Genomic DNA, 23,785 nt, shown 5'->3' on the forward strand with positions numbered 1-23,785 from the left:
ATGCTGCATACTGTACAAGCCAGCGTCTGACACATTTTCAGTCACTGTAGAAGAGTCAGAAACCCCCGAGTTAGGTTGTGACAGGAATTCTAGGCACGCCACGTGGTGCCGCAGGAAGGTGGTTCATCTTCTGAAGCTGATATCAAGAGTGACCACATAGCTGGCAAAATGAAGGTGTAAGTTGTGAAAAGGATGAGAGGCTGGAGGGGAGAAGAAGAAGGAGAAGAAAATGATCACTGAAACTTCAGATAATAATTTTATTTATAGTCTAATGTGCACACATGGCTGTTGATGAGGCTACCAGTAACATAAATAAACTCAAGCAAAAGATGTAAGCGAGTGGATATATGTAAAGGCTTCTTTGGGCAGTGCCATGAATTTGGACATTGACCAAAAGAATTATTTATGTCCCTTGCAATTTCAATGAAGAGCACAAAGGAGATAATTAGACTAGGATGCTTCGCATTGCTCTTTCCATCTTGTACACATTCATGCCCACCAAATGTGAAATGTTCGCCTTTTCCCCTCCAATGTGATGGTTGTTGAACTTATTTTTAGTGTCATTTGATAAGCCTCCCTGCTCACAGAGAGACATCCCACTGACCCAGCCACTGGTCATTGTCTATACCAGTTCCCATCAAAGCGGGCGCGCTTTGTCAGGTTTCGACTCGAATATCCATTTTGCATCTGAAGTACAGTATCGAAAGTGACTGGATCATTTGAGCCTTTTTCCTCAGCTGCTCCCTCCTTCCTCCCCCACAGTGTTTCCGCTCACGCTAACATAATTTGGCATCGTCAACGTGACACAACACTGGTTTTTCTAAAAAATTATAATTCATACATTGTCAATGTTTTGTGATGGCTGGTGCTCCTGTAAATTTAATTTCTAAATTGATGGAAGGAGGTCTTTTTCCACTGCAGAATTTTAACCAATGCTCGGTGCCCCCTTGAAAACCGAGTAATGCACATACAGTAATAGGTCATTCAATGTCAAAAGGCATAAAAAAGATGAGCAAAATCTTCACAGGCTGCTGCTTGCTGTTGCCTTTAATTATATTAATTAAACTTTGAAATTCTCATGCAAAGAGGGTTGCTGGCTTGTGACTCTGAAGAGCCCTTGGAGATTCGGGGGCGGGGGGAACCCTGAGATACCAGCTTAGTGGCTACTGCTTATTTAATCTTAAAAAAAAAAAAAAGCCACCAACATAAGCCTACTACTGCTAGGTATGTTTGTAGATGATAATGTTTTATGCGCTACTGAACTCTGAATGCAGGAAAGGGGGAAAAAAACACCAGCCACAGTGTCAAGGTCTTGAAGCATCAGTCCCTCAAACTCTGCTCAAAATCTCTGGTTACAGGCTGTCTTCCCGTGGAATAACGCTCGGTTAATTTTCTTCCTGTCCCGGGTGCATAATGAAAGAAAGGTGTCTTCAAAAACTAAAGGGCAAAGTCTTGCTTGCTACCAATACCTTGAGGCATCCTGTCTACATTTTGTCATGCGTGTGCACTTTTCAGTGTTAGAGTGACAAGATTTTCAGTCAGAAGGTTCCCGTAAGGCACGATGCGATGAGAGACTCAGAAGGCTTTTGTGATCTGACATGGCTGTAAGGCAGTCATCTCTAGCAGTTGCTTAGCCTGCTAGGAATTTTTATCCTCTGCCTTTGGCTAGTGGTCCCTAATTAAATAATAAGTGCCATCTTTGCATCTCTGCGAAAAGCACATTAGGTCCTGAGATTTTGTAGTCCTTAAAAAACTAGAAAATTACAAAAATAGGAAAACGTCATAATCTTTGGTTGTCTGTACTCTCCCTTAGGTTTCTATAAAAGCATAGGCATGCAAGTCAATGCTTCTCATTGCTGTTGCAAATCACTGAGTATTAACATACTGGGGTGAAACACATGAGCTTGGTGCAGCAGTGCTGGCTCCTGGAAGTGGGGAATGCAGAAACCATCTAAGTTCAGGCTTGAAGATGGTTCAAGAAAGGCGAGGAAGTGCACGGTTCTCTCTGCTTGGTTGAAAAGTGTCAATGTGGCTGTCTTTCCTCCTTGTATCGTCTTCTTCTCCTTCACTGAGATTGAACTCGGGTGAAGTTGATACATCGACCCTGAGGGGAGGTGGGAAAGACAGAAACTCTTATTGGCGGAGTAATAAATGCAACCAAAATTTTCAAATGCTGAATATTATATGCTAGAAGAAGACTGTAATTTAAATTCAGATGTTTATGAAAATAACATACTTATGAAAAACCTTGTATGAATTAATGGAAATTACCCAGAGTAAGGCACTACATTTGACTTACAAATTTATGATGTTAGGAAAGCAGCAATGACACAGAAGACACATTTTGAACACTCAGGTCTTCTGTGAGGATAATTTACGAATCTGAGTAGTGAGCAAACTCAAACCTGTCTCAACATGGAAAAGGAAGATCATGGCAAAGAGAGATACTCCCCAAGGATCTCCCTCAAGCCAAATCCTCATGTAGTGCAGCACAGATAAATGTAACTCTTTGTTAGCAGAGCTACTGCTGATTTGAAATTTTATTTTATTAGCAATAACCCAAGCTCTACATCTATAAAATCTGTTCTTATGCACTTAAAATCACTGTGCACTAAAAGGAAAAGCAGTTTCTCTTGGTGCCATACTCAAATAAATACCACTCTCCCATAAATGGTCCCAGATTCATCTTGACAGCTTTTGGTGTCGCTGAACATGAAACAAATCCACTAGCAAAAAGCATGACCTTTTTTTATTAATTTGGGATAAGCAGTGAAAGATTGCCAGTCACTTCACGGAGCTTATTTGAATGCCCAAACTCCAAACTGATGGTCAGTTTTGGAAGCAGGCTGTGCTCCCAGCACAACAGCTTCTCTCTTCAAACAGCTCTTCTGGCCATAGCAGTGATACCTTTTCTTTCTGTGATGGAACAAGACAGCTTACATCAAGCCTTTGTTCAGGACTTCTCCACCCAGAGAAAGTAATTCTCCAAGATACTACATGGAAGTATTAGGTACTTGTATGAAAATGCATTGGATATGATTAGTGAACACCAACCACTATTTAATGTTTTGGTGTGAGGTTCTTAATTACCGAGTCTCTCCATTTGAGTGGGCTGTGTAACATAAAATCTATTTCAAATGGTTCTCTCTGTCCTGTGTGGGAGATGTTCAGAGATGTGCAGGGGTGCAGGTTTCAGAGTTTACAGGGACTTTACTTGAAAATCTCCACAAAAGGAAAAAAGCTGAGCCTGTTTTCTGTTCTCTATTTCTTTCAATTTCTGCTTGAGGACTTTGAAATTATCCTGTCTATGAAGCAATTTATAAGAGAACTTCTAACGATGATAGCAAGTTAACTGGATAGCAACAATGATAGCAAGTTTTGGAATATGCAGCTGCTCTTAACCTTTGAATCTGTATTTTCTTTTTAAAGATGCATGGTTGCGGGTAAAATTACTGCTTTCTTCTTAAAAGTGGCATTATCATAGGAAATCAGAGCTGAATTTCATGTTCCTTTCATTTATTTATTTTATTATTATTTTATTTACTATTTTAATATATTATTTATATTTATTTTATTATCATTTCATTTATTATCTAAATGTTTTACTGGTTAAGAGGGCAGATGATTTCACACAGTGTTATTTGGCATTATTGGCAGGTCTCAGCTGGCACCTGCCCTTGACTGGCATGGAAGGGGCAGCGTTCTGATGCAGGAAGATTTTTCCTAATACTCTTCTAATGATTCTACTTCTGGCAATTGTATGATCAATAGAAAAGTGGTGAATAAGCGGGTACAGTAGTTGTAGTAACTTCTAGCTGCTACCATCTGTTGTTATAAATGCGGAAGAGATGCAGAGAGATGAACCAGAAGTGCATATAAATGCAGAAGAGATGTAAAGAGATTCCTTTAAAGGCAAACTATAATATGTCTGTACATCCTTATGCACCTTTCCATTTGCGTTGTTTTGTTATGGTTTGGGGGTTTCTTTTGTGTTGGGTTTTTGTTGTTTGGGGGTTTTGTTCTGGTTTGGTTTTGTTTTTGTGGAGTCTTTATTTTAAGTAAGCATATCAAAATGAATTGTGGTAGAAGCAAAGTATTTCTAGAGCATAAAATCTGGAAATGCTGTGCAACTCAAACACTTCTGGCAACAGAGCTAATGTTAAACAAACACTGACAGCAAGGATGTTTACATCCAAGTTAATGCCACAATGGAAAACCAACACTCTTCAGAACAACAGTGGAAAACAGGTAATGGGGGAATCACAATAGTTCTCAAATGATGTAATTTATACTACAATTTACCCAATGTTACAGACTTTTTAACTTTGTTTGTAGCTTTCCCACCATTATTTAAAGAAGTTACCAGTGCATATATTTATATGCATTTTGGGCAAAAGATCTGACGACTATTCATCTTGGTGTTTGCATTCAATTTTCATTTAGAAGGCATTTGAGTGGCTCAGTGCTTTACCTGAGTCTAAAATAATCACTGGAAGAAAAACAAGTTCTTCAAGGTCTGACTGCAGGAAGTCAGTAAGTGCAGTGTGTTAACAGGGTCTGAGTGTATTTTTAGGTCTTTCAAATGAAAACAAGGCCTTTGATAAAAGAAGTAATTTTTTGTGTGCAATTTAATACTCACAGAAGACAGAGCTGAAATCAGGATACTGGAAAATACACTGAAAGTGCTATTTAATGAGAAGGTCAGGAACACTGTAGTGTCATTAATGGAACGGTAAATACTGCGTGTTGGTGTAGTAGAGAACAGCTTTCGCCTTTAGGTAATAGGATGTGATAAGGTGCATGTTTTCACAATACCTACACATGTAATGCATAAGTAGTGGCTTTCAAGCCAACATAAAGGCCTTTGAGCTTTTATCATGCTTGCAGTTTAAGTCTAACTTGCACAATTACCATACATACTTTTCATATTATGATTTCTTAGCAAAAGGTAAGCAAGAGGAAAATATTTACTTCAGCAGTAACATTAAAGTGAGACACTATAGAGCTTGGGGGGTTGTGAAGGCTTTTCCGTAGTTATTTTCTTACGGTGTCATCTGTTAGGGTTTTGGTTCCCTTTCACCCTTGAGGTGTTCCAGCGCCAAGCAGGTTACAGGAGCTCCCCCACAGGAAGGAACATTTCTCTCTTTTTCACTAGAGCTCAGCTAAATATTCTGATGGTGCCCCCAAATTCTGTTACGTACAAAACACCATTAATGGAAGAATCTCAGGGCACCTAAGAAATACCAGCTATCAAAATACCATTTGCTGTCAGTATCAGACAACAATAGATAATAAAAAGTACGCTGTAAGCAGTGTGAGGAGATTTAAAACCATTCACATTCTAGATGGGCAAAAGGAAATAGACCAAAAGTAAAAAGACTAATTTTCAGTTCTGTTAAGGATTTATCACTCCAGATCAAACTCAGATGAACTGTAGGTTTTCATCAACTGAAAACTGGGTCATATGTGATGTAATGAGTATCACAGTATTCATGCAAGTTGGTTTTGGGAAAAAGATGCATACTTGTGTAAATCATCTCTTTCATTATTAGGATCAGCTTTTAGAAACAGAATATTAAATTTTTCTTCTGGTTAATCTGAACTTTACAAAAAGGGCTATTTACTTCACTAGAAACACTATTTACTAAACAGTAGATTCATCCGTCTATTATTTGCCTTCACAATTAAAACATGCTTGTTCTATGTAACTAATTACACCAATTAATTACCATCCTAGCGGCATTGTCATGATCTGTCAGTTTGGTGAGTTAATGTTACACTCATGTACCATACTCAATTAAACAATCAATACAACCAATTTGAAATCAGTTGTATCATGCCTTATAAATCACTGCATCATAAACCTTAACAATACCAACATGGAGTCAGTATAAAATGGAACTAAATTAGTGGTTTAGGACTGCAGTAATTAAAAAATGAGTTATGCAAGTATTCTGGGATCTCCATGTGGAATGTGGGAGTTGTCTCCGTGTACCACATGCAAAAGAAAAAAAAACAACCCTTAACTCACGAAGATGAACCACAGGTACTGCAGGAGAAGAATATGGCATCTATATTACATCAAAGCCATTTCTTAAATTCTTGCATATCTGAGTTTAAGCTACAGGAATAACAGGATAAATTAAATTCCTTGCAGGGCACATAATCTCAAGGGAGATGGATGCTCGCACTGGAATGCACATTAGGGTCTGGTAATGTCCCCCTCAAAAGGCACCAAGAGGTGCCTGCAGAAACAGTCATGTTTCCTCCTCCAGCATGACCTTGTGTAAGGCTGTACAGCTCTGCTGGAACAGAGCGCTCGGCATTTGGAGGAGGATACCTTTTGGACCACACTCTGATGTAAGCCTGGAACTCATCTGTTGATGTTGGCGAGATAGGTATGAAAAGCACTTTAATTTGTATGTGTGCATGTGTGGGCAAACACATGCCACCTTCCAGCGATCCTGTAATGTGCCACTGCACTCTTTGTGGAGGCAGCGGGGAGAAGTTCCCAGGCTCCTCTGGAGCCGAGCCCGCTTCCTGCTCTGCCAGAGCTGGCCTGCCACATTCCGAGCTTTGTACCGATATTCACCGGGTAGCTCCTGTGTGATCTAGAGGGTAAATTAGGTTTTGCTTCTCTGCTGCATTCTTTTAAACTGAACTGCAGACTTTCTGTTCTTTAGGTTTAAAGCTGCAAACATGTACCACCATAAAACTTTATGTCCTGGTCAGCCATTTAAAACTGTTGAGCTGGGTTTTCTTCCTCTTCTGAAGTACTACAGATGGAAGACACACTGTTCAGCAAAAAAAAAAGTTTCAAAATGTGGAGGGATGAGGATGAGAGGCAGTACTCTCCTGGAGATGATTAACCTAGATGAGGTTACACAGGAGTGTGCCCAGGTGGGTTTTAAATGTCTCCAGAGTAGGAGACTCCACAGCCTCCCTGGGCAGCCTGTTCAGTGCTCTGTCACCCTCACTGAGAAGAAGTTTCTTCTCAAATTTAAGTGGAATCTCCTGTGTTCCAGTTTGAACTCGTTACCCCTTGTCTTACCATTGGTTGTCACTGAGAAGAGCCTGGGTCCATCCTCATGACACTCACTCTTTATATATTTATAAACATTAATGATGTCACCCCTCAGTCTCCTCCAAGCTAAAGAGACCCAGCTCCCTCAGCCTTTCCTCATAAAGGAGATGCTCCACTCCCTTAATCATCTTTGTTGCCCTGTGCTGGACTCTCTCCAGCAGTCCCATCCTTCTTGAACTGAGGGGCCCAGAACTGGACACAATATTCCAGATGGGGTCTCACCAGGGCAGAGTAAAGGGGCAGGAGAACCTCTCTTGACCTACTAACCACCACCCTTCTAATACACCCCAGGATGCCATTGGCCTTCTTGGCCACAAGGGCACAGTGCTGGCTCATGGTCATCCTGCTGTCCACCAGGACCCCCAGGTCCCTTTCCCCTACACTGCTCTCCAACAGGTAATTCCCCAACTTATACTGGTACCTGGAGTTGTTCTCGCCCAGATGCAAGACTCTACACTTGCCCTTGTTATATTTCATTAAATTTTTCCCCGCCCAACTCTCCAGCCTGTCCAGGTCTTGCTGGATGGCAGCACAGCCTTCTGGTGTGTCAGCCTCTCCTCCCAGCTTGGTGTCATCAGCAGACTTGCTGATAGTACACTCTAGTCCCTCATCCAAGTCATTGATGAATATATTGAATAATACTGGCCCCAGTACTGACCCTTGAGGTGCTCCACTAGATACAGGCCTCCAACTAGACTCTGCCCCATTGACCACAACTCTCTGGCTTCTTTCCTTCAGCCAGTTCACAGTCCACCTCACTACTGATTACCCAGACTGCACTCCCTCAGTTTAGCTGTAAGGATGCTGTGGGAGACTGTGTCAAATGCTTTACTGAAGTCAAGGTAGACTACATCCACCACTCTGCCATCATCTATCCACCTGTTTATGTCCTCATAAAAGGCAATGAGGTTGGTCAAGCATGACTTCCCCTTGATGAAGCCATGTTGACTGCCCCTAATGGCCCTCTTATCCTTGATATGCCTTGGGATGGCAGCAAGGATAAGTTATTCCATCACTTTCCCAGGGATGGAGGGGAGGCTGACTGATCTGTAGTTACCCAGGTCCTCCTTCTTGCCCTTTTTGAAGACTGGAGTGACTGGAGTCCAGAACAGTTGTGTTTCCCCCTATAAAATTTCATAAAAGATTGGCTCATTTTGGTCTCAGAGAATCAAGATCCTCCACTGTCTGTCACTGACATACCAGCAGAAGCTGAGAATCATGTGCTGCTACCCCCAGCTGCAGAGTCCCCATAAAGAGACCATACCCATTTGGGATTTGTCATTTATATGGCACACATGAGGTCTGTGCTTTCCAGCACGATTGATAAGTGCCCACGTAGCTGTGAGGAAGGATAGACTTTTAAGATAATGTCACTCCAGAGACAAGTATTTAGCAATGTCATTTATGTTGGCCCTGTCTTTGAAGCATTATTAGACTGTCTTTCATCTCTGTGATCAGTGCACCCCTATTAGCCGAGATTTGTTGTTCCCTAGAAAGCTGTCTTCTCACAACAGCTCTCCACTACATTCTGCTGAGAATGCTGGTGCAGTTAGGATCATCAGACGAGAATCTAGTTTACTTCGTTCTACTTCCTACACTTTATTTTCATGTGGCCCAGCCAGCAGTTTGCCTTCCTATAAGGAGTCAAAATTTGGGGTATTCATCCTTTTCAGTGAAGGACAGGACAGTGTATTCCTTTTTGTCTTTGCTAATGCAAGAGAGCAGGCAATTTCCTGCTTTCCAAACCTCTTTAGAATCATTAACTTCCAATACAGAGCTTACTGGGGATAATAAACTCCTGTGTGTGCTCCTGACTTGCACACTTATGGCCGGTGGTGACAATAGAAGGGCCTTTTAAAGGCGTAAGACTGGTAGGGATGCAGATAAGGCACTGAGATTCCAGCACTGGCACCACCTTCCCCAAAGTCCCATAACAAGGGCTGAATGGCAGTGGATATCTCCTTTCTGGAAACATCCCACTGCTTCCCTTCAGCAGAACCTTTTACCACAGAGTGGAACAAGACAGCAGCTTGTGCCAACACACCAGTGTCGGGTTCAGGAGCCAAGCCCTGCTGTGTTACAACCTTCTGAAAGGGACATCAGTGATCTTCCCTCGCTGCAGCCCACAAAAGCAACATTAACTAGAGCTAGTGTCACCTTGCCCCATCTCCTGGGCATTAAAATTCTACCAGCATTAACATTCGTGCACTTCTTTACTAGCTCCCCGCTTGGGATGTATTTCACTGCTATAACTGTTATAATATTACGCTTGCCTCATAAATATCCATTGACAAGCTGGTGCATACAACTGAAGTTAAGTTTAAATACATATAGGGTTTTTTTCCAAGATATCTGATTTATATGTTTACTTTGAAGAAGAGCTGCTAACCCACCCATGTCTGTGCAGCTCTACATAGCATTCAGAGATTTTAACTCAGATCTCTCTTTCTCATGCTCGCTCTTTGTCCTTGACGATCAGGTAATCCCTTGTCCCAGAGACCCCGGAAGCTCAGAACATTTTAAGAATGTGGAATAGGCTTTACACTTCTGTCAACAGAAACCTGTGTGATCTGTTGCCAAGCCCTTATTGCTGAAACCTCGTCTCTGCAGAAGAGTGCTGCTACCAGCATGGTTATTTTATACAGAGCAAAATAATTTTAAATTGTCTGAATTGCCTGTCCTTGTATATGTCTCCTTTATTACCTGCATAAGACCACCCACCACACATTTCGGTGGCTCCAGGCTCACTAGATGCCATCCTGAGGCAGCACCGTTAGGCAGCTGCAAAAGTTGAAGTGGAGAAGTCTGAGTCAGCATCACTGAAGCACACTATGGTGGGGGATACTTAGCACCTGGGAAAAGATGACTTGCAGTGGTATACACTGCTGGAAGTAGCATTTTTCATGGAATAGATCAGCAATTAATCTCTTAGAGGAATTATCCTGAACTGATGTTACTACTACACATCACTACTGATGCAGACATCAGGCTCATTTCTAGGGCTGCCTGAGGAGGTTTTCCCCCCCAGAATTACTTAACTGATGGCTGAAATATCACTGACAGAGTTGAAGTAAGCTCTGAACCCCAAGAACAACAGTGGGTGGGCTCAAAAATCTTCCTAAAATAACAACCACATAATAAAAAGAAACAACCTACAGATGAATGGTGCTATATATTTTTACCCTAAGAAAGATTTTTTTTTCAGTCTAGCAATTTTTGCCAGTAACTTGAGATAAGTGGAAAGGCATATATATAACTTGTTTATTATCCCCATATTTATGTAGTGTGGCCTCCTTAGCATGTGTGCGTGAACCTCATGATCTTTCCAAGCATTCTAAAAGTCCTCTAGGTCAACTTTCAAAAGTCACATAATCTGAATTTCAAGAACAGTAGTTTCACAATGAAAACTGGCAGTATCTGCCTTAAAACATGACTGCTTTGAGGAGAATGTGCCAGCACAATTACAGGTAAATCGGTAGCTGAGTCTGACTTCATAGCCACCTTTAATCCCTCGATCCTGCTTTAACTGTAGGCAAGTGAAGGAAGGTGCACAAAAGGACAGGACTAACTTCTTCTAGAAGACAGTTCCTGTCTTTCTGCACCAAATACACACTGTATTTTAGAGTTTAGGTCAAAAAACAAAACTGCCAGTAATAGGTTCAAAATAGGTATTTTAAAGATGCTATATAAATATATAAAATGCATCATGAATGGCCAAGAGTCTGTAGTAGCTGTGTTAGATAAGTATTTCTTGCAGAAAAATATGCAGCTCAGTTGTAGCCATCTGCATCAAAGTTTTCGCTTCATACAAGTATTATGCAGTAAGAATTTGTGGGGAGAAGCCCTGCCAGTATCTTAAACCTATTTATATGTTATATCTGATATAGTCTCAGTTCAGCAGTCCACTACTGTTGAACAAAGTTGCTAAGTTATTTTTTGTGGGTTTTTTTTCAAGTGCTTGTGATTTAGGCATTTGTGTTGGTAAATCTTGTCTTGATGTAATTTGCTAAATCTTTGGAGAAAACATTCAGTGATGCAGAGCAAGTGTGCACATGTAAAATTCTGCTGTTCTGTTGTGATCTGGCACGACTTGGTATCAGCTTCATTCACACTTTGCTTAGACATAAATGAAAATACTTGTGCAGTGAGGAATCAAGGGGTATTATCTGTAGTATTTTTAGTACACAGGCAGCTGTGAGAAAATGCTATTAAGAACAGCTTTTCACCCCATTAATAATGCTTATTTTGCAACTGGACATATGGACATTTTAGCACAGTTGCCACAGCAAACAAAATCTTCAAAGTACACGTTTACCAGTGGTATAATCTTGTGAAACCCAGGAGTGAAGGGATTTTGTAGCTCATTATGCTATGTGCCACTGAAAGGGGTGCTTCTGCCAAGACTCTGGTACTTGAGAGCAAAAATGGAGGGGTAAACTTTCAAGACTGTTTTCCCACCTTTGAAATTCCAAGTTAAAACTTCCACAGAGTAATCCGAAAAGCTTCATTCACACAGAATTCCTGTTAATGAAGTCAAACATGAGCAGCACAGGAACTGTACAGCTACACACCTGCATCTGCACAGACTTACTGTCTGTGGGGCTGCTCAAGAAGGGGACACAATCAGTTAGAGCGAGTGCCAGTCACTCCGTGATTTATATAACAGAGAGGTAGCTCTTGCCCTGACCAGTTTTCAGAGAAGGACAAGAAGGGGAGTGGATTGCTGAGCTATGCAGACAGGAAGGGAAGGGAAGGGAAGGGAAGGGAAGGGAAGGGAAGGGAAGGGAAGGGAAGGGAAGGGAAGGGAAGGGAAGGGAAGGGAAGGGAAGGGAAGGGAAGGGAAGGGAAGGGAAGGGAAGGGAAGGGAAGGGAAGGGAAGGGAAGGGAAGGGAAGGGAAGGGAAGGGAAGGGAAGGGCTCAAACTAGCATGAACATTTGCCATCCTTCCTAGACAGGTTTTAGTAATGGGAGGGATTTATCATTCTTTGCCAAGTTTTCTCTGACTGCTTTATTAAGCAGTTCTCCAAATAAACTACTGCCTTGAAAAAGAGTGGTTGTGACAAGCTGCTTCTCCTGCGAGTTGGCCTTCCAGGTCTGGGAGAAGAGAGTGTGATGAGCTGCTGAGCTGGTTGTGTGGGCCTTAGGGAAGAATAAAACTGGATGCATTTGTAGCATCTGCTTCAAAAGGAGGTTGTGGCAAATATTTTATTCAGCAGAGCTGGAGGTCTCCTGTCTCTAGAGGGCAGGAGTTTGTTGTTTTCCTCGTACAAGGCAAGCATTGCTTATGCAAAAGAAAGGGATGTGGAAATGGCCTGGAGAGCCCCTGTTTCTCTGCCACAGATTCTTTGGAGCGAGGGCCCAGTGCTCTCCATCTGACCCCTGGGCAGTAAACCTCCCTCATTTGCAGTGCTTCTGCCTCCCTGGAAATACACCATGGCCTGGCGAGATTTGACCCTTCTTTCCTGAAGGGAAGGACACATTATTGTTTTCCCATTGCAAGTGCCTGCCAATGGAGGGCTCTTCTCCTTCAGATCTAATTATGCCTTGGAAGGCAGATCAAGCTTGTTCTCACTGCCAGAGGGAAAGTGATCTCTGTCCTGGCAGCCATCCGAGCACACACCTAACACAGCACTAACGCTCCCTCACATGGGCATGATAACCAGGACATTTCTTTTCCCATCATCCCTAGAGTGATATGCAGAGGTGACACTGGGAGAGTTTGCTCTCCTGTAGTGAGAAACCTGTGGGGTGGGATTGTAACACTCATTGCCAGGTGGAGGTTCGAGAGTTCTTCCTTAATTTCTGAGGTACACATGCATTGCTGTGGTGGGGTGGGGGTGCTGAATTAAGAGGAGGGGGGATTTCTCTGCAGAGCATCTTGGCTCTTTGAGCTCCTCTAGAACTTTGTACAATGAGTCCTTGTCAGGAATAAGTAATACTGGAGATTCCATTTACATTGGGGGAACTCTGGCCAAACTGACAGCAGGCCTGATCTTTGGTGCCAAATGTTTTTCTCTTGTTAACATCCTAAATAATTCCTTGAGTCCTCTGCATCTTTTTGTAGGAAGTAAAGAAAGAGAAATATATGCTACTAGATGCATCATGTTTTAAACCTCAGAAAATCAGAAACAGAGCCCAAATTTAAGCCCACTAAAACCAGCACATATCAAAACATGGCACTTTGGGGTGTTTTTCATCTAAAAAGGCAAAGAATATAAAAAATTTACAGTGGCTAGAGATGGCATCTCTAAAGCAGAAGTCGAACATCTCCATTATTCTTCCTCGTTCCCTTCTGTGCAACTACTCAAAATGGGAAGAATGCAATTTATCAAAGGTAACAACAAATAAACTAACTGTCAGAAGAACCACTCTCTTCAAACTCCTTTTCTCCTATGTCATGACCTCAACTCAAGAAAGTTCCTTCAAGCCTCTCCTAAAATCTCCTTCCTTTAGGAATACTCCCCATCTCTACTACAGTTGTGACTGCTTAGATTGAGATTGCTGTATAGATGGAAAGACAGAGCCTCGGCATGAATCTTGCTCTCGCTCTGCCACGCAAATGCCTGCACACACACTGCATGTAGCAGCCCTCTAGATGCCACTGTGATCCAGCTGTCACTTCACCAAGTGAAGTCTGTGCAGTGTTATCAGATAGCTGGATCCTTAACAGTGATAATGAATTCAGCATTAATGACAGTGGCCACTGGACCCAGTAAAGAATGCAAATGCCAAGCTGTTCCCCACCCTCAACTTATGTTGGCTTCCCTGGTACGGTGAGCACGCGTCAGTGAGTCAGCTCTCCCTCTTGCAGAAAAATCCCCACAGACCATCATTAGGCTTTTGTTTTAATTCAAATGGATTAGAAATCATAAATGTCACAGATATTTGGACATCCCTCCTCCACCCCTCTCCCAAGAAAACAATTTTCCATTCAGAGCAGTGTTAGAAGGGGCAGCCTAAACCCTTGCTGAAAAGCAAACCCTCATGCAACACCACAATTAAAATGACCACATAAGATATTTTCTCCTGTGGCATCTTCCACATCTGATTTAGACCTTCTGGATTATGAGAGGAGAATGAATCTGTCTGATTCGTGTTCATACACATCTCTGTCAGTCTGCCTTCCTCTCAGTTTACAAAGGTGTCTATTATTTGTGTCAAGCATATTTCAAATAGTGCTAATTTATTGCTGTTGTTGCTAGCGTTATTACTGGTTGAAGCCCTAGCCATTGTCCCACAATCCACTGTGTTCAGAGAACAGAGGAAAAGATATTGCTGTAATTTGTCCATTACAATGAAAAGTGCTTATTTCTGATGCTAATAAATGGGGACAAAGACAAAATGCCGTTATGCTTTTCCGTATCTGTCTCACATTTGAATTAGGAGTTGGTGGTTCTGTGTAGTAATGCAAACTGTTACAAGTGAGAGCTGCATGTCTGCACCCCTTGCATACATTTTAAAATCATGACTTCTGATTTGGACATTATAGACCATAGATGAGATGCACTGCATGGAGTCACAGTGCTCTGGTGAACTGTAGCTACTTGCGGCAAGCACAGGTCAGAGCAGCCTTTGAATAACAGAGCTCTTGCACAATGGAAGGATCAACTGGTAGCCAGCAGAGGAAGAGAGGAATGCAAGAGCTTTCCTTGTACAAGAAGTTACTCCAGCAAGCAAGACAGGGTGGGAAGCACACATGTACCAGGTTTCTGTAGTAATTCTTTACCAAGAGGTCTGTAATTTGGAAAGACTGTTGTCCTGGATTAGCTTGATAACTAGCAGTACACTCCTTATTTCCTTCTAGAAAGGCATTTGTTAACAATTATCTTGGATGTCATAGTGTCACAGTTACCAGCTTAATTTTTAGGCTTTGGTTCTGATCTCATTGTCTTGCTGTAAATTAGGAATAGTTCCTTTAAAGTCAGCAGTGTAAAGCTCATGGAAATAAGATCAGAAGCTGGTCCTCAGATGGTATTATGACAGTGTGGTGTCTATCACAGGCTCCTGTTCAGGACTACCAAGCAGCTGGCCATCACAAGCAGTGCTGGCAGTGTCTAGGATGTGTGCACTGTAAGGAGACATTGCTCAAGTTCTTCAACAACTGCACTCCTTTCCTTCCTTGTGGAGTGGGGTATGTGGGGTGAACTTTGCATTCTCTGAAATGTTTTTTCCTCATTGGAAAAATATTTTTTCTCATTTTTTCCTCACTGCTACAGATGTGCTTAGTGGAGATGTTAATCTTCTCCAGAAGCTAAGAGAAATGTCCCATGGGGACACACTCAAATTGCATGTATTCTCTTCCCTGTATGTTTTTCCTAAGTGTACATTACTAGCTACTACTGGAAAAAGGATTTGGTATGGGTAGAGTTGTGCTCTGAATCCTGAGGAAGGTTAGGATGTATATGGTCTACAGAGCTACCCAAATGGGATCTGCTTTTGTCGCTGTCAGGCACTGTCTAGATCACTTGAGTTCTAAGCATCTCTCTAAGCAGCCCATCTCTCAAGTCTCCTGGGGCAGTGGGTACATGGTACTGGATTCTATTCTGTTTTTCAGTTTCCACCTTACTCTTTCTCCCTTCTTTTATTTTGATGGGTGTAATATGTATAATGAGTTTGGGTTTTGTTGAGTCTTTATTATACATATGCCCAGAGATCTTGGTATTAACTGCAGTTCATAAATTAATAAATAAATATGCTCATTTGTTGTAAAATTTCTATTGTTGATTTGGGAACAGTAAGCTCTTGCAAATCTCAGCTTTCACCTTGCCAATCACTGTATTCCTGTAAGTGCACTGCAGTTATTTGGAACCTTTTCTGGGTTGGTGTTGGCATCCTTTTGCTAGATTACATTTATGCATTAGTACCATCTGTGCCTGCTGTACCTTCTGTGAGTTAGCTCTGGCCAAATGACTGGCATTTATCTGCAAGTGCACTAAAAAAAAAAAAGGGAGAAAGAAAAAGAGGGGGGAGGAAGAGAGACAGAGAGACAGTAAGGATGGTACCTAGAGCTTTATGCTTGCTGCTTGCACTAATGGATCTCAGGGAAGAAGACACACTGGTGAGCACAAACACCTGCACTGATGTTCCTCATTTTAACTGCTGATGAAATCTGCTGTGTCCTTTCTGAGTGTTTCTCTCTAAATAAGAGCTGCTTCACTCTGTTGTGGTATTCAGATAAATTTTGCTACCCTTATGTTCAAAGGGAAGACAAACTGGCCAGACTTAGGAGAAAAAAACTACTGCGGTCTGAGGGATAGTTTTGGATTGGTCTTTTTACACTGAGTCATGTTTCAGTTTGGGCAGAGTGATGCCATTAATCTGTCAGGTAGTATTGAAGGTTATTTACAATATTGAATGAATATAGGAATGCAGATGTCACCATGCTGGGTGTATCATTTTGCTTTCCATTCCGAGTCATCTGTTGGTCAAAAAAATTTAAGTGTGAAATAGCCTGCTATGGTTTCTTTCTTATAAATAAAGGGAGAGGTGAGCATTTTCTTTTGTTACTAGCTTTTAAATGTCTGTTGTCTTGTTTGTTATAATAAACAAACATTATTCCCTGTTTCAAGTCAGAGAATACTGATAAGCAGCAGCATAATAACCTTCTTCCAGGATTCCTGAGAAATCGAAGCATTTTGCAAAGACCAAAGGTTTATTACTAACAGTGTCAGAGTAGCAAGCAGTACCCAACAGCCATGCTTTCATAGGCAGTCTCCACCTACAACCCCCTGCTGCCTTGACTTCCTTCTCCCCAATGTCTCTATAGGTATTTTCAAGAGAAGGGCCTCTGAAACTTCTGTTTCTGTCTATCTGCGAGACAAGGAAAGTCTTAATGCCAGTGCAGGGAAGGGAATTTCTGGCAAAGCCAATGAAAGCATCATGGTCCAGGTTTGTCCACACCTGTCTCTGGACACAGACTGACAGGCATCATCCTGAGCACCTCTCCAATATTCAGGGGTTTTTTTTTTGTTTTTTGTTTATGTTTGGTTGGGTTTTTCTGGTTGGTTGGGTTTTTTGTGTTTGTTTTGGTTTGGTGTTTTTTTTGTTTGTTTTTTTGTTCCCCTCAGTACAGTTACATCTGCATCAGGAGTTAAATTGCTCCTAGCTCTGCAGCTCTCTCATCTAGTTGAATAAGGTCTGGTCATTTAAGAGGTTGTGAACTAAAGGCAAATATTTTCTCATTTTACTATATTTTTGTTTAAGATCAGTATTGCTGAACCAAACAAAAATAACTTTTTGTGCATACTCTCAATTGATAGCAGTTTGGATCAATTTGTCCTAACTAGGTAGGTTAAAAAATACAAAGAACAGATATAAATACAAATGAAAGAATTCTTAAAATGAGCATAACTGTCTGCTATGAATTTAAAAGATAATTATCTGGCTTAAAAATTACTTTCATTAAATCAATGCAATGTCAGTCTGTCAACAAAAATAATGTGCCTTACCCAGCCTGACCCTTATTAGAGAAAGAGTACACAAGCTTCTGGCAAAGGGGCTAAGAAGCCACCTCTGAGCTGAACCCAGTTCCTACTGAAGCTGATGAATCAAGTGTTCTGCTGCAAAGAAGGTCTCATCTTTGTGTTTGCCTGGACAGTGCCAAAACTGACGGAACCCTCTCTTACTTGTAATTTAAACTTTCTCTGAAATTGGAATGACCTAGCAGTAGACCCTCTCAGCAAGAAAAGATGTTGGAATGTTGGCAGTTTTATTTCTGCGCCATTTGCATGGTCCGTTCACAGTGTATTTTTACTGAGATCTGATATTGTAGAGTAGAGCTTGTGACTCACATGTATACAGCACGTCTCCTTCATGGGCTCACCTCCCATGCCAGTGCTTGCTGCTTAGGTGTTTGCATTCCTGGGGCAGGAATGTGTGTGGGAATATAAGGGTAAAATAATCTGTGTGTTTTTTGCTATGGCATTTGTATAGCAGGACATGGTTTTCAACAGTAAGCTCTTAGCAGCAGCTCCATCAGGACAAGAGAAGCCGTTAAGCTTCACCAGTGCTGAGAGCAGGTTTTGGAGGCAGTGGTGCATGAGAAAGGCACGTGGCCCTCAGGCCACTCACCCACCCTGGGGGTCACTGACCCGTTCCCACCTGGATCAGCCTGAAATAGGGGACGAAGATTCACTTTGTGCTTCTGGAGCCATTCCCTGGAGGGAAGAGCTTGGGGAGCACAGTCTGCTGAGGACACAGAAGGTATAAAAGCAACAGTGGCTGTTCTTGGATGGTTGCATGAAGGTCAGTTTTTCAGACATGCTCTTACAGGCATACTGAACTGATCTATTCCTCAAAATACTTGCTGGCATTCTCTTCTTTACACTGTGTGCTATCTTGAACTCTCTTGCGTCAGATGTACATCAGGATATATGAGAGAAGAACTAGAGCTACTTTTAGAAATATTTATCTATAATAAATATTTTTTGTTGTTTTGTTCTGAATGACCACTTTCACACTGTGGAATCTCTTCTACTAAGAATATGATATTTGGAATTCAAAATTTGCTTTATCTTTCTTTCCATATGTTGCATGTTGAGCATATGCTATACTTTATATTTAAAAACTAGCAGCAGACTGAAAAAATAGCCCACACCACAAAAACATGTTTGCTTCATTATAAAAAGCTTCTGGTTTTTGATATTTTTTTTTTTCTAACACATGGCAGGGAAGGAAACACCCTTGAGGACAGTTTCAGACAGTGAAACTAACTTTTCAGAGCTTTGGAGAGCAAACATCTGGTTTTTCATTTGCAGCATATATAAGGCTTATCAGAGCATTGCCATGTAGAGGTTGGGATCAACTTGTCAGCTTTGAAGTCAAGGAAGGAAGACCCTCCACTTGATTTAGGGATTGCCTTTTGAATACTTGGTAGTACTTCAACTGGCCTCTACTGAAAAACTGCACTGATACAAATTTAAAATGACCACCTTCTGACATAAATGTAGGTTCCTACCTTCTGACCTAGAGGACCTTCTCTCTTACTTCCCTATCTGTGATTGTGCAGGGTTTTCTTACTGATCTTCTGCTTCGGTATATAGAAGTACTCATTGCTTACCTGGTACAGGGAGCGAAATAGATTCAGCACAGAGCTGCATCCTAGGTTTTGAATGTGCAATAACCAAGTCTAGCCATAGCAAGATGGCTGATCCATCTTGCAGTACTGAGATGTGAAGAAATGCACTACCAATTATTTTATATATACCACCATTATTTTACATAGGCTTAGCCTCCAAGCCTACTTGTTTCTCCCTGAGTGGATGCTTGGAAATGTCAACAAGAAAAGGAGAAAAAAGTTTTAAGGAATTTGAAAGAAATTATCATCATCCTCATAATCTCAATATCGTTGGCTAAGTTATTTAATTTTTTTAATTGGTAAAAAGAAAATTAACAACCAATAAAAAGAGCTCCTTAATTAAGAGTAGAGAAATGGTACAGTATGTTTGAATCAAGGTAAGATTTACAATCCGGTGATAAATCAAATTGGTGAATTTAAGAAAGGAAATGAGGTATGTCATTTGTTATATAAAAATGAAGTTATGTGGCTGTTGCTATGGTAACACCTTGTTTGTTATACAGCAGGGTAAACTGTGAAAATGTGCTGCCTGAGAGCGCTTCAGAGTACGTAATTCCTCCCCCCACCTCCCATTCTTTCAGGTCTTTTTCATGAATGTTTAATTTGCTGTTTGGAAGGGCAGGAGAAAATGCCCAGTCATCCTCGAGCTAGGTATGAATATTTTAAACTTTATGAAATCACCGGTAATTTAGAACTTGTCTCTGAAATTACCTGGTAAATGACCACAGCAACATTTCGAAGTAAAAAGCAATGAGGTGTGCACAATTACCTTCTAAAGCTGGAAACACACACATACTTAAGCATGAATTTAATTATAATATGGGTAGATTGGTGCCTTTTTAAAATCCTGTCACTGATGAGGATGACAGGTATTTCTAGTTGAAACCATAATAAACCAAAAGCCTACACTGTTAAATTATAAACTTATAAATAAAAATTATCTTGCAAAAATAAAAGGTAGGATTAATTATTGTAATTAGTTGCATATTTCAATTTATTTTTTCAAACAAATGTAGTTAAATTAGTAAAGATAGCTGTGTGAACTGTCTTAAAATGGCTTACGTATGTTTAGCTGCAGTTAGTAAAGGGCTGACTTCTGCTACATGATTTTCATAATTTTTAAATGACCCAGGCATGTTGGTAAGTGGTCCTGTACCAGTTGTAATATAATTCAATCAAGCCAGTCTGTCATTTGTGTATGTAAGTCTGTCATTTGTGTGTAACATGGCTATTACTGAAATAGCCATGTTAAGCCCCACTTCGCCTGTCTAAAAATCCTTTTTTCTAATTACACCTTTGCAAACTGACTGAAGTTTCAGAGCTGAATACTAGTATATAATCTTACTTGCTGTAATGGACAAATTAATGGCCCATTTTTTTGCTCCCACAGTCCTTAAAGTTGTAAACTTTGTGAATGGTATGAACAAAATACCTCAGCTAACAGAACAGAAGCTGCCATCAATGAAGTGGGTTTTTTCCTTGAGTAATCCTGTTAAAATCCACAGGGCAACATTAAGGCACCATTAACATAGGAAGGTGTACAAAATATTGTCAGTGTCATGTAATAAATATGTAAAATGTAAAGATAATGGAAAATTTTGTTAGGAAATACATCTGTAAAACCTATTAAAAATAAAAACACTGATAGGAGAAATTGGAATGTAGTCAGTCTCTATATTGAATCAAATCTTATTTCAAAGCCAAGTCTTGTTAAAATAAACAGTCTTCCTGCAGTGCTTGCAACCCAGCCATCACAGCATTATAAATTAATGTAAAAGATGCCAAAAGTTCCCTTAAGTAGAAAACCTCAACATGCAAATGTTAAACACGAGATTTACGGAAGAACCTGGTCTCCAAGTCCCACTGAAACACTTCATATCCTGTAAACCTTTTTGAAAATCTCAGTCCTATTGCACTGAAATAGTCAGATTTGCTCGTGGAAGTACGTTCTCCATCAGATGAGATGGAATTTATGGGGACAGATGGTTCTCTTCCACACACGCCTGTGTGAAAGAGGATGTCCACAGAGCTTGGTGCACACACCCTGATATAAAATCAGGTTAGAGTTGGACCAGACTCATTCCTACCCCTCTTCCCTCCCTTCCCTTTCATGCAAAGGTACAGCAGGGGTCTCGGATTAGCACATGATGTTACGTACCATATGTGCTGCAATACCTACGCACAAGAGGATGAGTTAAGGACAGAGTGTCAGCCTTAATTGGAGTAAGCTGTCAGCCCAGAGATGGGCTTGCGTATTTGAAAGTCTGCCACTTGGACATTAAAACAATCACATGCCAGAGCTCCTCCTCTCCCGAAGGACAGTGCAGATTAAACTCGGATGATGAGGCTAATGTGGAAGGAAATGGGTTTAGTTATGACTAAAGAGACAGGCTTTTTTAAAAAAAGCTGCTCAGTAAACAGCTGATTCAAGCAAAAGGAATAACTCATGTATCCATAGGGAAAGGCATAGAACATGCACTTATGATGGTTTGAAAGTTTCTTCCTAGGACTTATTAATAAAGGCCCAATTAATAACATGTTTTATAAACACTAATGAAACTGCAGAAGCTGACTTTTGTAACAAATAGGAATTATAAAGTGGCATTACAGAGTAAACGTCAGAAGTAAACTTAGATGAAAATCCTACACCCACACAACACAGACCAGATAAAAAGCTTTGGCTGAATCCAAATCTCCAAAAGCTGAAAGCACTTGCTAGGAAAGATTCCTCCCTGCAGATGAGTACATTAACTCAGCTCTAGTCTCCCAGAAAACAGCCAGCTTACATTTCTTCCACAAAACTGTGGCCTTTGAAGAGGCTAGTTGAGGCAAGAGTAAAATGAATGGGTAACGTTGAAGGAAGACCAAGCAAAAATCTCTTCAGTGCTAAAAGTTATGGATTTACACTTCCCTGCTGGCAGCATTTGATATTTTAGGAGAGCTTATTACAAACTTCTAATTTGCTTGGGGAAAACCCTGTAATCTGTAACATTTGCTGTGTGTGAAACATAAGCAAGAAGGAGAAGCAAAACATTCAGAGGATGAGCAGCTGAGCTCACCCTTTCCACCTAACCTGTTTAAAATTTTAGTTGTGTCTGCAAAGCCAGGACAGACGTTTGTAGTGTACCACAGGCCAAATCTGCTACTAATTCTGCATTTTACTATGATTTATTGTTTTATGTTGAAGCAGTGTTTGTTATGTGCATCAAAGACATCACTGCGATGTGTCATCTCCTGGTGTCTTATAAAAGTAAATAAGAACTACAGAAGTCAGGTGTGGGACTAGCACCAGGAAACACTCAAAGAAAATACTTACATGAGTTATTGCGGTTTCCTGTACAACAGCACTCTGTTTAAATGTGTTATCATTACTATGGTAAGAGCCCGGATAAGAAGCTGACTAGAAAGCTGCTGGTCCTGATGAACAACTCTGGGCACACAGCTAAGCATGGACTATGCATTGAGCTAGAAAGATGGCTGGTAGCTTTTCAGCTGGCTGCCAAACCCCTTCCTCAAGTACTACACCACAGTGGTTATGGGCTTTTCAAATCAGAATAGCCAGAATTGTTATTTTGTGTGTGACTTCTCATTCTTATCAGGACCTAAATGCAAAATCCAGTTGTAGCTGCGCTCATCCATGCTCCCTTATTTTTTCTTAATGAGCAAGTAAAACACAGAGAGGAAACGAAGTAGCAGCACCTGGTATTACAGAGGGGTACTGGCAATTGTTTTCTCCTCACCAGAAATATGTCATGGGGTCTTGGCAGTTTCTGAGGGCAAGCAAGTAAAGAGGTATATATCTGTGTGTGAAGAATGGACACTGGCATTGTGTTACTGATCTGGCCTAGTATAGTCACTCCCCACCTCTCTGGCTCTAGCTCCTTTTCAGTCAGATAGCACTCTGCCACCTGACATACGTTGTATTTGTTAAAGGGAAAGCCTTCACTGTGAATGCTTCTACTTGCATTTGTTCTCTGCCTAAGGTGCAGGTCACCCAGTTGCACTGTCCATCTCAGTGAAAGAAGACTGAATCTTTATCAGGAATTCCTTGGGTAGAAGACACAGGATATGACTGCATAGCAGCCTTAAACTTTTTTGGAGGAATAAATTCTTAACATTAATAAAAAAGAAAAAAAAAACCTTTCCTATCTTTTTTAGAGGGTATTTTCACCAAGACTTTTCACTACTACAAATACAGATCAGGAAAAAATGTTTCTGCTCTTTATCTTTTTCTTATGTCTTCGCACAGACAAGTGATTTTGTTATACTTAATTAAAAAGAAGAAAAAAGTGGCCTAAGCTTAATTAAGATTTTAATTCAGTGACAGACTATGGGAATAAATCATTGCACACCTGAAAGTGACAATAAGAAAATACAGTAGCTATTCTTCCACTATAATAGAGATAATAACAAATGATAAGGAAACCTGAAGAGGAGGAAGGGATGCAAGAGCTTCTGCCCCATTTTGAGCCCACTCAGGCAAGATACAGCCACAGTGAGGTGATGCCACCTGTGGTAACCGTGTTTTCAAGATGGGATGCTGTGTCCCCTCCTGGGACACAGAAGTAGTGTCTTCAAGTGACTCCTCCTTTCTCATACGTTTCTATCTCCTGGCTGCTCTGCGA

General features: G+C 40.9%; 1 protein-coding gene and 1 long non-coding RNA gene across 3 annotated transcripts in view; one reads left to right on the top strand and one right to left on the bottom strand.

The window, feature by feature from the left end:
* Positions 1-243: 243 nt before the first annotated feature.
* The window catches only part of ANTXR2 (ANTXR cell adhesion molecule 2), a 121,159-nt gene continuing 97,617 nt past the window's right edge, over positions 244-23,785 (bottom strand). For both annotated transcript variants that reach the window (XM_065061693.1, XM_065061691.1), the window contains one exon: positions 244-2,104. In XM_065061693.1, coding sequence (XP_064917765.1) covers positions 2,066-2,104 — 39 coding nt within the window. In that variant the 3' untranslated portion in view covers positions 244-2,065. The remainder of the gene's footprint in view (positions 2,105-23,785) is intronic.
* The window catches only part of LOC135579376 (uncharacterized), a 104,584-nt gene continuing 99,059 nt past the window's right edge, over positions 18,261-23,785 (top strand). The window contains exons 1-2 of the long non-coding RNA XR_010472353.1: positions 18,261-18,328; positions 19,664-19,705. This is a non-coding gene — a long non-coding RNA (uncharacterized LOC135579376). The remainder of the gene's footprint in view (positions 18,329-19,663; positions 19,706-23,785) is intronic.

The sequence above is a fragment of the Columba livia genome, chromosome 4, assembly GCF_036013475.1.
Source record: "Columba livia isolate bColLiv1 breed racing homer chromosome 4, bColLiv1.pat.W.v2, whole genome shotgun sequence".
Classification (NCBI taxonomy): domain Eukaryota; kingdom Metazoa; phylum Chordata; class Aves; order Columbiformes; family Columbidae; genus Columba; species Columba livia.